The sequence below is a fragment of the Haematobia irritans genome, chromosome 4 (assembly GCF_050003625.1).
Source record: "Haematobia irritans isolate KBUSLIRL chromosome 4, ASM5000362v1, whole genome shotgun sequence".
In the NCBI taxonomy this organism is placed as follows: domain Eukaryota; kingdom Metazoa; phylum Arthropoda; class Insecta; order Diptera; family Muscidae; genus Haematobia; species Haematobia irritans.
The window spans coordinates 67,847,828-67,860,932 of record NC_134400.1 but is presented as its reverse complement, the minus strand read 5'-3'; the positions used below and the strand labels follow the sequence as shown (position 1 = coordinate 67,860,932).

Sequence of the window (13,105 nt, the reverse complement as noted above, 5' to 3'; positions counted from 1 at the left end):
ATTCGTCAAAAGTGTTCAAAATGTTCGTATATTCAATGTATAAGTATTCAAATTAGTTTTAAATAAAAAATCTGTTTTCGGTTTTTCCGTAAAGAGTCAGTTCCAAACATTAGTTTTCCGGCATTTGATTTTGTGTATTTATAAATCGTCAGATGCATCATAAGTATTGAAATTGTGAAGGCCAAAGTGAAAGAGAGCTAAAACTCGTCAATGTCAGTAAGTTTAATGACTTACGTCATTATATCGTGGCGTGCCGTATGGTTTGTGTGACCTTAATAAGGTGCATGGCCATATCCTACATGGAAGAATAACATATTTTTGCTTTTTTACGATCAAAATTAACTGAAATTAGGGTGCGAACTAAGTTAACTTTTCAAATAAAATTTACTGTCAATATCAATTAATTTGATCATTAACTTTGGTCGCGAAATCAATTAAAATTTTAATTGATTTCATTAAACCTTTATTTCAGAAACCAATCACTTTTTTAACTAAGCAAACAAATTAATAACTTCGTGACAAAAGTCACTTAAATTTATAATTTTCGTAATTAAAGACATTTCTACTAAAACTTATTAATTATCAGCAAGCAAAGAAATGGAGCATAATAAAACTAAAGATTATAAACTTACTAATTTTTACCGCCATCCAACCAGACCAAGGCCATAATATTGAGGAAAACAGTAACTGAACATTCAGTAAATCGCCATGCTTATTCCGATTAGGTTGCCATTCTGGTTTACTGACAATTTTTGCCTTGACAGAGAATGCATTCCATATTGTGACATTGACTATAGATGGAATGCCGCCGCAGTGTAGAGGTTGAGAGCTATATGGCCACATATATGGATCCGTGTAATCAATGTGTGAAGGACTGAAGGTAATTCTTTGGCTATACGATGACAATAAATCCATACTTTTCGAAATGTTCAGCTTACCGTGACCTTGCTCAAAAATGTTATTTTGATGTAGTTTTGTAGCACCTTCAGCTAAGATTTGCTTAACTGATGCTTGATTTATGATATCTAATTTTTGTGGAGCTCCACTTAAAATAAGTGCTACAGCCCCTGCGACAACTGGAGAAGCCACGGATGTCCCAGACAACAATCTGCAGCCACCATTCAAACTGCTTCCTTTTATATGACTACCATGCGTAACTATATCAGGCTTCACTCTTCCATAACCATTAGGTAATTCCCAAGTTGTCATTCCACGCGAACTAAATTTTGCTACACGATCGTCTGAATTAATTGCGCCTACACCTATTACATCGCTCTGATCGCCAGGATTATTGAGGGTTCCATAAAGTGGACCATCGTTTCCTATGGCAGACACAATAACAATTTTATTGGCAGAGAGTTCTGACACTTTGTCGGTGAAGGGGCGATCCATAAAATCGGGTCCTCCAATACTTAAGTTTAGAATATTTATTTTTCTAAACATAGCATAATTAAATGCATCCAAGAACCAGGACGTGTACGATACCTGAAAACGAAAGCAAAAATGTAAATGATATTTTATTCAATTTTTCAATTGATTCAATTAATTATACTAGTTAACACTGAAAATGTGCATTTGATGAGAGGTAACTTTTCTTATGTATTTTGATCTGCTGAATTCGAAAATGAAGGTCATAATTTTGTTTGTGGAATAATTTTTGAGATATCCCGTAATTTTTAGTTTTTCGGTCTTTTTGGAATGTTGCAGTGTTGATCGACCTGTTGGAAGGGGGGTGTTGTTATATGTTTTGAAAAGTATTCAGCATACAGTGGTTTTCGTTAGTCAATTATTTGGTGAATATTTGTTGAGCTTTAATTGGGGGCACAAATATTTGGCGGGTACCGTCTATTTGCCACATGGTGATGTCAACAAGTTTCATGGGGATATATCGGATAAATTTCTTTTTCAAGTTCAATTAGTATAAAATTCCGGAAACATATTCAGTTAGGCTTTCGCTTTTCCAAATCCGAATTGCCGGCCCTCACGCTTGACACCTGCCATCAGATTTTGTACAGCCACCTTGTCCACCTTCTTCGCCGCAGAAAGCCAGTTTGCCTTGAACTGCTGCTCGTCCTTAGCAGTTTTTTTGGTCTTCTTTAGGTTCCGCTTGACAATAGCCCAGTATTTCTCAATTGGGCGGAGCTCTGGCGTGTTGGGAAGGTTCTTGTCCTTGGGAACCACCTGCACGTTGTTGGCGGCGTACCACTCCATGGCCTTTCTACCGTAATGGCAAGATGCCAAATCCGGCCAAAACAGTACGGAACAACCGTGTTTCTTCAGGAAAGGCAGCAGACGTTTATTCAAACATTCTTCCACGTAAATTTCTTGGTTGACGGTCCCGGAAGCTATGAAAATGCTGCTTTTCAAGCCACAGGTACAGATGGCTTGCCAAACCAGATATTTCTTTGCGAACTTTGACAGTTTTATGTGCTTGAAAATATCTGCTAATTTTCCCCTTCCTTTTGCCGTATAAAACTCCTGTCCCGGAAGCTGCTTGTAGTCGGCTTTGACGTTGGTTTCGTCGTCCATTACCACGCAGTCAAACTTCGTCAGCATCGTCGTGTACAGCCTCCGGGATCGCGCTTTGGCCGTCGTATTTTGTTTATCATCGCGATTTGGAGTCACTACCTTCTTGTAAGTCGATAGTCCGGCTCGATGCACGGTTGTAGACGATACACCCAGCTTATTTGCGGCATCTCGGAGAGAGAGGTTAGGGGTTCGCTTGAAACTACCGGCAACTCTCTTTGTCGTCTCAGCAGCTTCCGGTTTTCGATTTCCCCCCGATCCACACTTCCTGGCTGTCGACAAACGTTCCCCAAACACTTTAATTACATTTGTAACGGTTGATTTGGCAACTTTTAGCGATTTTGCCAGCTTTGCGTGCGAGTTGCTCGAATTTTCGCGATGCGCGAGCAAAATTTTGATACGCTGCTCTTCTTGCTTGGACGGCATTTTGACAACTGAAGAGTGAATTCCAAAATCAAAATAGGAGCAACATTCTGCACACACACCTTCAAAATGAGGGGTGTTCAGGTTTTTTAAATGCAAAATTGAAAGAAATACGTCAAGTTTATATTGACCAAATTTTGACCGTATCACCCTTTATTATTCTTAAATATGATAGGGTAATTCTTATGGGTAATTTCAATACAAATTTGAGTTGCAACATTATAATGTTGCTTTTCCCAGTGTACCGCAATTTTATGAGTACGTTGATTATGATGCTCCCGTTGATTATGCATATGTTCCCGAGTGTCTCAAATGTTAGCGAAGGTAATTTTTCGTTTCACTTATACTGACTTAGATGATGCTCTGTCTCGTATCAAGTCAAAAATAAAATAACTGAATGTATGTTTCCAATTCTTCTGCATATGGGCAATACTATTTCATCCATCTTTATGGAAAATTGACAAAGTTATTCCTATTCGAAGAATGATGTTGTCATTAGTTATAGACCTATTTCTATTATAACCATTTTATCGAAAATGGCGGTGTTTAATGTCGAACGACATTAAACCAAGTTATTTTTCGTTAATTTTTTATTTTTTACCATTTTGAATCATTTTTAATTAATTTGTTCATTTTTATTATAAACGGTCATTTTTTCCTTCTTTTTCATCCTTCTAGTTGATGTCTAGTTTTACACTTTTTTTATTTCTTTGCAATATTTAAATGCTTTTTCGACATTTTTTCATAAATTATATATACGATCCACCCTAATATACTTGTACTTAATCATATGCACATCGATAACATGCATATCGGTCTTTTACATCGTCTCACTAGAACAGCTAACAACAACAAGACATACCCATCATCGATGACAACCCACATCATAAATGTTGTTGTTGCTAATGTTGTCTTCTATACCATGACCCTTTAACAAGTAAAGGAAGACAACAGTAGTCATTAAACCCTTGCGTCGGTCGCGTTCATCAAACAAACAACGAAAAGATCAATCATAAACCAAATAAATATACATTAATATTTATACTAAAAGAAATTAACTTACATTTGCCAATTTTACATTGTGAACTAATATACAAAAGTAAAATAAACTGAAGTGAAATTATATGGAAATAAATAAAGAATAAAATATATTACATCGAAACTAACATATATAAAAGACTTATAAATTTGAAAGGCAAAGTGCGGTAAAAGCAGACGAACATCAGTGACATTTTTTAGAGGTCATAGTCGACCTCAAATATACAGTGAAAAATTGGAAGGTCTATATCGACCTAAGAATTCACCCCCATCAAAACCCCATATAAATTTAGTGGGAATTTACGCCCCCACTAAACATTTGGTCAGCTTCGAACCGAATAGTGTGTTTTTAATAATATATCGGTTTTATTAAAAATGTTCAATGATTCGAGATCAAAAGTGAACAGTGAACAGTGACCTACGGATGAAAAAGTGATTAAAGTAATCAAAACTTCTTTTTGTAAAATTTATTTTCGCATTCAGGTCGAAAAGTATATTATTTTCAACAAAAGAATCAAGTGACTTTTGTGGAAAAGTGGAATTTTGAAATCTTATTTTTTTATTCGTGTCAAAACGCAAAACTACATAAGTAACATTTGTGAAAATCAAAATACGTATATGATATTTAAAATTTCATAATTTTGAAACTTTCAAAATAAAAGTTCTCTTTATTATTAATTAATTTGTGCAAACTTTTGGACATTTTTCGTTTCGCTAAAACGAAAAGTGACCTAATTCACATTGTGATTATTTCGAGATTTCAAAAAAAAAATATTAAGAAAATGAGTCGTCACAACTAAAATACATACATCAAATAACGTTAAAAAGAGCAAAGTTTTTGTAACATATGCTTAAAAAATGTTGAGTATTGAACATTAATGCGAAAACTCATTCAAATATCAAATGAAATAACTATATGTGCAAAAAAGTACACTTTGTAAATTATGAAATATTGTGACATTTTGTAAAACTGAGATCGGTTCAAAAAAATCAACTTAGTGTTTGTGGCATTTCGCAAAACCAATTTCAAAAAGAAATTATTTCAAAAGAAAAAACGGTACTTCCTAACTGTAAAACCATTACAAGGCCAACATTGGCAAAAATATATTCAGTGCAAAATTGTGGACATTTGTACAAAAACAATTGTACAACTATATATTGTGCAAAAATACTGGGACATCAAGTCATCGTACAACAACGATCAGTGACGTCAGTAGCAGTACACACAAAATCTTTACCACGCAAGTAGAAGAAACAAAGCAAGCAGTAAGTACTCAAAACATCAAGAGACATTTCTGTGGAGTGAATTCAATTGATATTATCTCCTTGCTACATCTCACACTTCGCTCTCCTTATTATTATTTTTTGGTGTATCTACAATGCGAGTTGCCAGATCCGACATTTTTTAACTACTTGCGGGGACATTTTTCGACCTCACAAAATTTTAATCTCGAATTATCTTGACTTTTTGAATCATTTGCACATAAAAATTGACGTCGTACAAAAATTTCATAATTTGTGCGATGATTTAATTGATCTTGTAGAAACCGACGACAGCAGTCAAATCGATTATCACATCGCGACCTTAGAATTTCTTCTAAATCATTCAGAAGACTTATGGTTTCAAATACAAGATGAATTAGACAAATGTCAAGACCTAATTCAGCAAAATGCAGATCCAATAAACCCAAAGCAACTCAGAGTAAAATATTGGAAGACTTTCAACAAATACAAAATATTTTCGAAAAATATAAAATCAACAATACAATCAAAAACGTCCCAGACTTCACACAATTTCAACTCCAAAACTTCCTGCGCATCTCACAATAGATATATTTCTTCAAAACCACGTCCAAATCAAATCTCATGTACTGCAAATAGACCCATAGTAAAAAGTACATATATTAATTCATCAGACCTCTTGGATCACAACGCAATCCAATTAATTCCTGGACTCATTATCGACCTAAAGAAACACAGGACACGTTTTCTAATACAATCTTACAGTCCACATTTCAAAATAAAATACAGTCCACACTACAACCAAAACAAAAAATACGGTCCACAAATATCACCGTCCTACCACGACCTATGACTTTGCCTACACAACACTTCAAGTTTCGATTTCAACTGTCAATAAAGTAAAATCTAATCGACATCGTGATCAACGGGACATCTCATCGTCAACTTTATGCGATAATAGCCGACATTCGTCCATACATCATCCGCAAATTAGTTTAGTTCAGGATTCTAGTCACCAAAAACTAGAATTTAAACCGACCGGCCGACGACCTACTCAAATCTTCATCACATATTGTTCAGGACATGAACTCAGACCTCCATCGAGCCGAGCAGAAGTTCATTCCTCAGTTATAAACCTTGTTCCAGATAAATTTGCAACACCGACTTGTAATTCTATTCTTTCAAACAATGAACTCAGACCTCCAAGCCGAGCAGAAGTTCATTTCACAACAAATCTAGTTCAAGACATTATTGCAAAACCTATTTGTAATATTTTTCGTCCAACCAATGAACTCAGTCCTCCACATAGCCGAGCAGAAGTTCATTTCTTAACCTACTACATATTACAACATAAAATTACAAACACGACTTGTAATTTTATTCACTTCAACTATGAGCTTCCCTGCCAACATTTTCGAACATTCATGATGATTGTTTGCAAACATGAGTAAAAACTTACTCTTTTGGAAGATTAAAAAGTGTTCTATCGAAGAAATGACTCATAGTTGAGTCTTATTTAAGTCTGAAAAATGATCGTTTAAACTTTTGAATACCTATTTTTTGTTCTTTTGTTACTCTTCTTAAGCATTGGTTAAATTTTAGTAAACAATTTTTAACTCTTTTTAACGGTTTTAGAATCAATCAAAAATGATGCATTTGGGGAAGCAATTTATAACTCTCTTTGATGTTTGTTTTGAATATTTTCTACAAGTTGGTCTAAGTAGCTTTGTTGAAACGTATGTCAATATGACAAAAAAAAAATTATCTTGGTGAGTGAATGAGTTCGACAAATGGATAAAAACAAACAGTATTACGGTAAAAAGTTGATAAAATTATATATATATATATGATAACCTAAGAACATCGTTTTGGATATGTATGACACTTCGAATAAGCAATAGGAACGTCCCACGTGTTCAAGACATCTGGCATACACCACTTTATTTAAAGTTAATACAGGTAAGTTGAAACAAAATAAGCGTTTTTGAAAATGTTCATGAAAAATACTATATGCTATACATATGTATTTTTGTTGATTTAGAATTTCAAACTGAAGTTGGCAATATATCTCTGATGGAAGCAGCAAAAACAGATTCAATAATTATTTGAACGCTATGACCATTAATTTTTTAAGCTCTGTATGGTATGTTTATAATTTCATTTTATTTTTTTTTAATTAGAAATTTATTTACATGTATGTATTTTATATATAAACACCTATGTGAGTATCAATGTAAGACAAAAACAATAATAACTGAATCATAAAAATTATTTATTTCTAACTCTTCCAATCAATAAATATTTTATCAGTTGGGGGATTAATCACTCTTCACTCTTCTTATTAACTTTTATGAATCATTTTTTAACTCATAAATGAGTTAATAGTTTAGTCATAAAATACTCATTCCACTGAATAATTTATGAATAAAATATGCAACTCTTTTATGAGTCAAAGAAAATAATCATTTTGAGACACAACTACTTTATACTGGGGACGCATAAATGACTCTCAGATTCGCTCTTCCGCAATCGTTTTGAACATAAGAATGATTCAAAGAAGACTCATTCGTAATCGAAAATGTTTGCAGGGTTAGACATCCATCAAGTCGAGCAGAAGTTCACTCATCACTATTGAGCCTAATGCAAGCTGCAATTGCATCATCGACCTTTCTTACTTCATCATTCACATTTTCATCTTTAAACAAGTACTTTGACCTTTACAACAGAATCGAGAATTTACCTTGTGGTTCCAGTCAGCCAATCGACCTATTCATTGGACCAGACTTTGCAGAACAATTTCTAGGCCTTAAAGCCCCGATGTGTCCTTTTACGCTTCATTCGCCACAAAACACAGTTCAAGACTTGATTGTGGGACCGATGGAGCAATCGAACTTTTTGGTAGTTAGCACGTCGTCAGCGTCTCTTTTGACACAAAATACAGCCATGACCTTGATTGTGGGGAGACTGACATCACGTCCAGCTAAAGCGATATATAATATGTATCAGTTAGATATCAACTTCGTTCATTTTTTGGGGGCGGAGGCGACCTCAAAACACCTTTTGAGGTCAAATCAATACAACAACCACTACGGAATTAAATTAATTACCCCATCGCATCGAATTTTGAGTAAACTTTCTTCTTCAAAGTATTCTGACTTATTGCCATTCACCAAACTGAGAGAGATGTTGAACACCCTTGCTGACATTGACCTAAACAATTCATATCTGGATCTTCAATTATATATCACCTCATATCTACATATGAGGTGACATGATCCTCCCTGGAATAACAAGACATTAATCCTTTCGTCCTTTTACAAAAAAGAACTGCGAATCTAAGTCATTTTTTGATTTTCGGCAATCAATACCGACTTTTCGTATCTTTCGCCGTCAGACCTCTCTACTTGCAATTTCAACGACGAATCAATTGGAGAAATATCAACTTCTATTAAAGATATACCAAAAGCGTACCCGAGAAATAATGCTGTACCAATATCGACTTTCAACTCATCGACATCCAACATCAACATGTTTAAACTACAGCACATGAGCCTGCCATCACCTGGAGTTCATCACGAAGAGGCCGGCATGTTTAATGTCGAACGACATTAAACCAAGTTATTTTTCGTTCATTTTTTATTTTTTACCATTTTGAATCATTTTTAATTAATTTGTTCATTTTTATTATAAACGGTCATTTTTTCCTTCTTTTTCATCCTTCTAGTTGATGTCTAGTTTTACACTTTTTTTATTTCTTTGCAATATTTAAATGCTTTTTCGACATTTTTTCATAAATTATATATACGATCCACCCTAATATACTTGTACTTAATCATATGCACATCGATAACATGCATATCGGTCTTTTACATCGTCTGTTTGCTCTCACTAGAACAGTTAACAACAACACATACCCATCATCGATGACAACCAACATCACAAATGTTGTTGTTGCTAATGTTGTCTTCTATACCATGACCCTTTAACAACAACAACAGTAGTCATTAAACCCTTACGTCGGTCGCGTTCATCAAACAAACAACGGAAAGATCAATCATAAACCAAATAAATATTCATTAATATTTATACTAAAAGAACTTAACTTACATTTGCCAATTTTACATTGTGAACTAATATACAAAAGTAAAATAAACTGAAGTGAAATTATATAGAAATAAATAAAGAATAAAATATATTACATCGAAACTAACATATATAAAAGACTTATAAATTTGAAAGGCAAAGGAAATTGGATAGAAAGTTCGTCGAGCAAACTAGACGTGTTTATCAGTCGGTCCAACAAAAACTAATTTTAATAAGATTTCCAATTAAAGATATAACTCATAGTTGAAATCATAAAATATCTGTAAACTAAACTTTATTGCAAGTGTTTTAACTGTCAGTTTGGCATCTCTGTGTATTACAAATTTATAAATATAATAAACTCATTTGGAAACTTCAATAGAAATAAAACAAACATCAAAGCAAAAATTGAATAAGAACAAGAACCATACGTTTTCGCTCTTGGTATAAATAAGAACTACACAACAACAATTACAATGAATAAAAGTGTTGTCTACTCCGAACCTCCACACAGTGAGAGTGAATTATTATTGGCGCCGAGACGCCTCAGAGAGTTACAGCATAACTCATTCTCTGATACCACCAACACTAACGCAACTCCACGTCGCGCTATACACGATTCACCACAACGTATTGTATCACTTATCGATAAACGGTTTGAGAAACAAACAGAAACTCTCTTAAGTGAAATCGATAAGAGAATGGATGTTTTTATGAGAGACATAAAGAGTGTAGCTGAACGGGTTACCAAACTTGAAATAGTGTCGAGCGAAATTGAAGTTCTGAAAAACGAAATAGAGTTTTTAAAATCTCAACACGCTGAGCAACATAATGCTATGAGAAGTGAAATTAATGATTTAAAATCTCAAATATTAAAAGATGAAAACTCTAAAGTAGCATGTGATTTAAGAATTAATGGTGTGCCCTCCTATAATGGAGAAAACCTCATGCTAATATTTGGTAATATTTGCAATTGTTTAAATATTCCCATACCATCAGTAAAGTCCATACATAGACTCAGAAATGCAAACAACGTTGACTCAACAATAATGGTAAAACTAATATCCGCATATGATAAAAACTTTGTCCTCAAGAGTATTGCAATGTTTAAACGCGCAAATAAAACGAACTTAAAACTTAATCACATTGGGTTTGAGACAGAGAAGAACTTTTATATTAACGAAAACTTATCCACCACAAATTATAAGATCTTTAAAAAGGCATTAAAATTAAAAAAAGAAAAAAGACTTGTATCCGCATACTCTTTCCGCGGCCTAATATACGTCAAGCGCTCTAAAACTGAACAACCAATCTTAATTGATAATATCGATCAACTTAGCTGTTTTTTTCGGATGGATCCCTCAGTGCATGAACAATCTATCAACATTAATAATAACTCTGATAATATGTCACATTAAATCCGATCTGATTATATATGCATATAGTAACGACATGTATTGCACACGCTTTCTTTTTTACTTAATCAAAACTAATTTAAGTTTTTATTTTAAAACTGTTAGATATGTACCAACGGGTGTTTTATATTATGCCAATATAATTAGCATTGCTATTTTTGTTTCGCCTAATGATTAATACTACATATCAAAGTTCCACAGTCAACCTTTCCTGCATGCTTAGTGTCTTGGCTAAACAGGAAAATGGCCTTAAAGTGGCCCACATAAATGCCCAAAGTCTCAACAAAAAAATTGATGAATTTCGCAACGTTTTTACTTGTGCCGCGGTGGACGTCATTTGTGTATCAGAGACTTGGTTTCATCCTGAAATTCTAGATACTATCTACGGTTTACCAGGGTATTCTCTTATGCGTTCTGACCGTAAATCACTTGGAGGTGGAGTCGCAATTTTCATAAAACATGGCATAAACTATACTCTGAAACTTAAATCTGCATATGACTCTGAAATTGAATTTATTTTCATTGAACTGATAACTGAATACAGGTCTAAGGCACTCATTGGCTGTGCCTATAGACCAAATAATCGTGTAGACTTTAACTTCCTTCTCAATGAAATTGAACGCATATCTCTAGATTATAACGATATAATGATAATCGGAGATTTCAACAGCAACATCCTTCGTGACAACGTGTTAACTGATGCAATGGAATCACTTGGTCTTTTTTCTGTTAATAACTCTATCCCAACTCATTACACTCGAACAAATAATAGTTTACTGGATGTCATTTTCACTAATCAACTGTCAAAGGTCTTATTATACGATCAACTTAGCGCACCTGCGTTTTCAAAACATGACTTAATTTTTGTAACATATAACCTCAACTGTGAAATTAAGCCCTCTAGAATACAATATCGAGATCTGAGGAATATTGATATGAATCTTCTACAAGATTGTCTGCTATCTGTCGATTGGAAAGAAATATACTATGTTGAAAATGTTAACGAACAGCTATCATTCTTGCAAGATAATTTATACAATATCTTTGATTACTGTGTGCCACAGAAGATCAAAACCACTAACAAATCTAATCAACCATGGTTCAACCATCGAATTAAGAGACTGATTATCACAAGAGATACTGCTTACAAAAGATGGAAATCTTTCAAAACACCAGACTTGCATGATATTTACAAGAATGCAAGAAAAGATGTAGTGAAAGCAATATGTGCCGCTAAAACTTCATTCTACGGTCAAAAGTTTAAGAATGCGCTCGATACTAAATCAAAATGGAAAGAGATTCGTCGTATTGGCATCGGTGAACAAGATTCCCAAATTAAATCTGACATTGATATTAACAAATTAAATGAGGAATTCGCCAAAATTAATACCGCACAACCTCTTGAAAATGTATACGCCGATATACAAACTGTTCAAATGGAATCTTGTTTTTCATTTAGATGTGTAAATAACGTGGAGGTTTTGAATAGCTCGTCACAAATAACATCAAATGCTGTAGGTGTTGACGGGTTACACCCCACCTTTATAAAAATTATTCTTCCCACCATCTTGCCTTACGTTACACACTTGTTTAATACCTGTCTCATGAAATCAGTTTTTCCTCATGAATGGAAATTAGCAAACATTATCCCAATTCCCAAATCCAACAACGAATTACGTCCAATTGCGATTCTACCATACTTATCCAAGATGTTAGAATACTTAATGAACCAACAAGTAACAGCATATTTGGATCGCTGTAATCTCATCACGGATAAACAATCCGGTTTTAGAAAAAAACGAAGCTGCATTTCGACGTTATTGGAAGTATCTGAGGACATACGTATAAAACTTGATGAAGGCATGATATCTATACTTGTACTATTAGATCATAGTAAAGCATTCAATACTGTGGACCATAAAATTCTGGCAACAAAACTGAAGAAACTGTTTTATTTTTCTGATGATGCTTGCAAATTAGTTACATCTTACCTAAACTCTCGTTCACAGATGATTATTCTTAATGATAAGCACTCGAATGTAATCGAAACCTCGAGAGGTGTACCACAGGGATCTATTCTGGGCCCTTTGTTGTTCACGATGTACATTAACGATCTCCCTGATGTATTGGTTAGTTGTAAAACTCAAATGTATGCAGATGATGTTCAACTGTACGTCAGTACTGAACCTGAAAACCTAAACCTATGTATAGAAAATATTAACACTGATTTAACTAATGTTTATAACTGGGCGTGTAAAAATGGACTGATTCTGAACCCATTGAAATCTAAGTTTCTTGTAATCTCGAGAAGGCATATCTCAGAAGAAACTTTTCTTCATACCTTGCAAATCAATGGTTCGATTATTCCCCGAGTACAT

General features: G+C 34.0%; 1 protein-coding gene across 3 annotated transcripts in view; it reads right to left on the bottom strand.

The window, feature by feature from the left end:
• Positions 1-13,105, bottom strand: part of S1P (membrane-bound transcription factor site-1 protease) — a 198,836-nt gene that overhangs the window by 86,782 nt on the left and 98,949 nt on the right. For all 3 annotated transcript variants that reach the window (XM_075307576.1, XM_075307577.1, XM_075307578.1), the window contains exon 3: positions 633-1,485. In XM_075307576.1, coding sequence (XP_075163691.1) covers positions 633-1,485 — 853 coding nt within the window. The remainder of the gene's footprint in view (positions 1-632; positions 1,486-13,105) is intronic.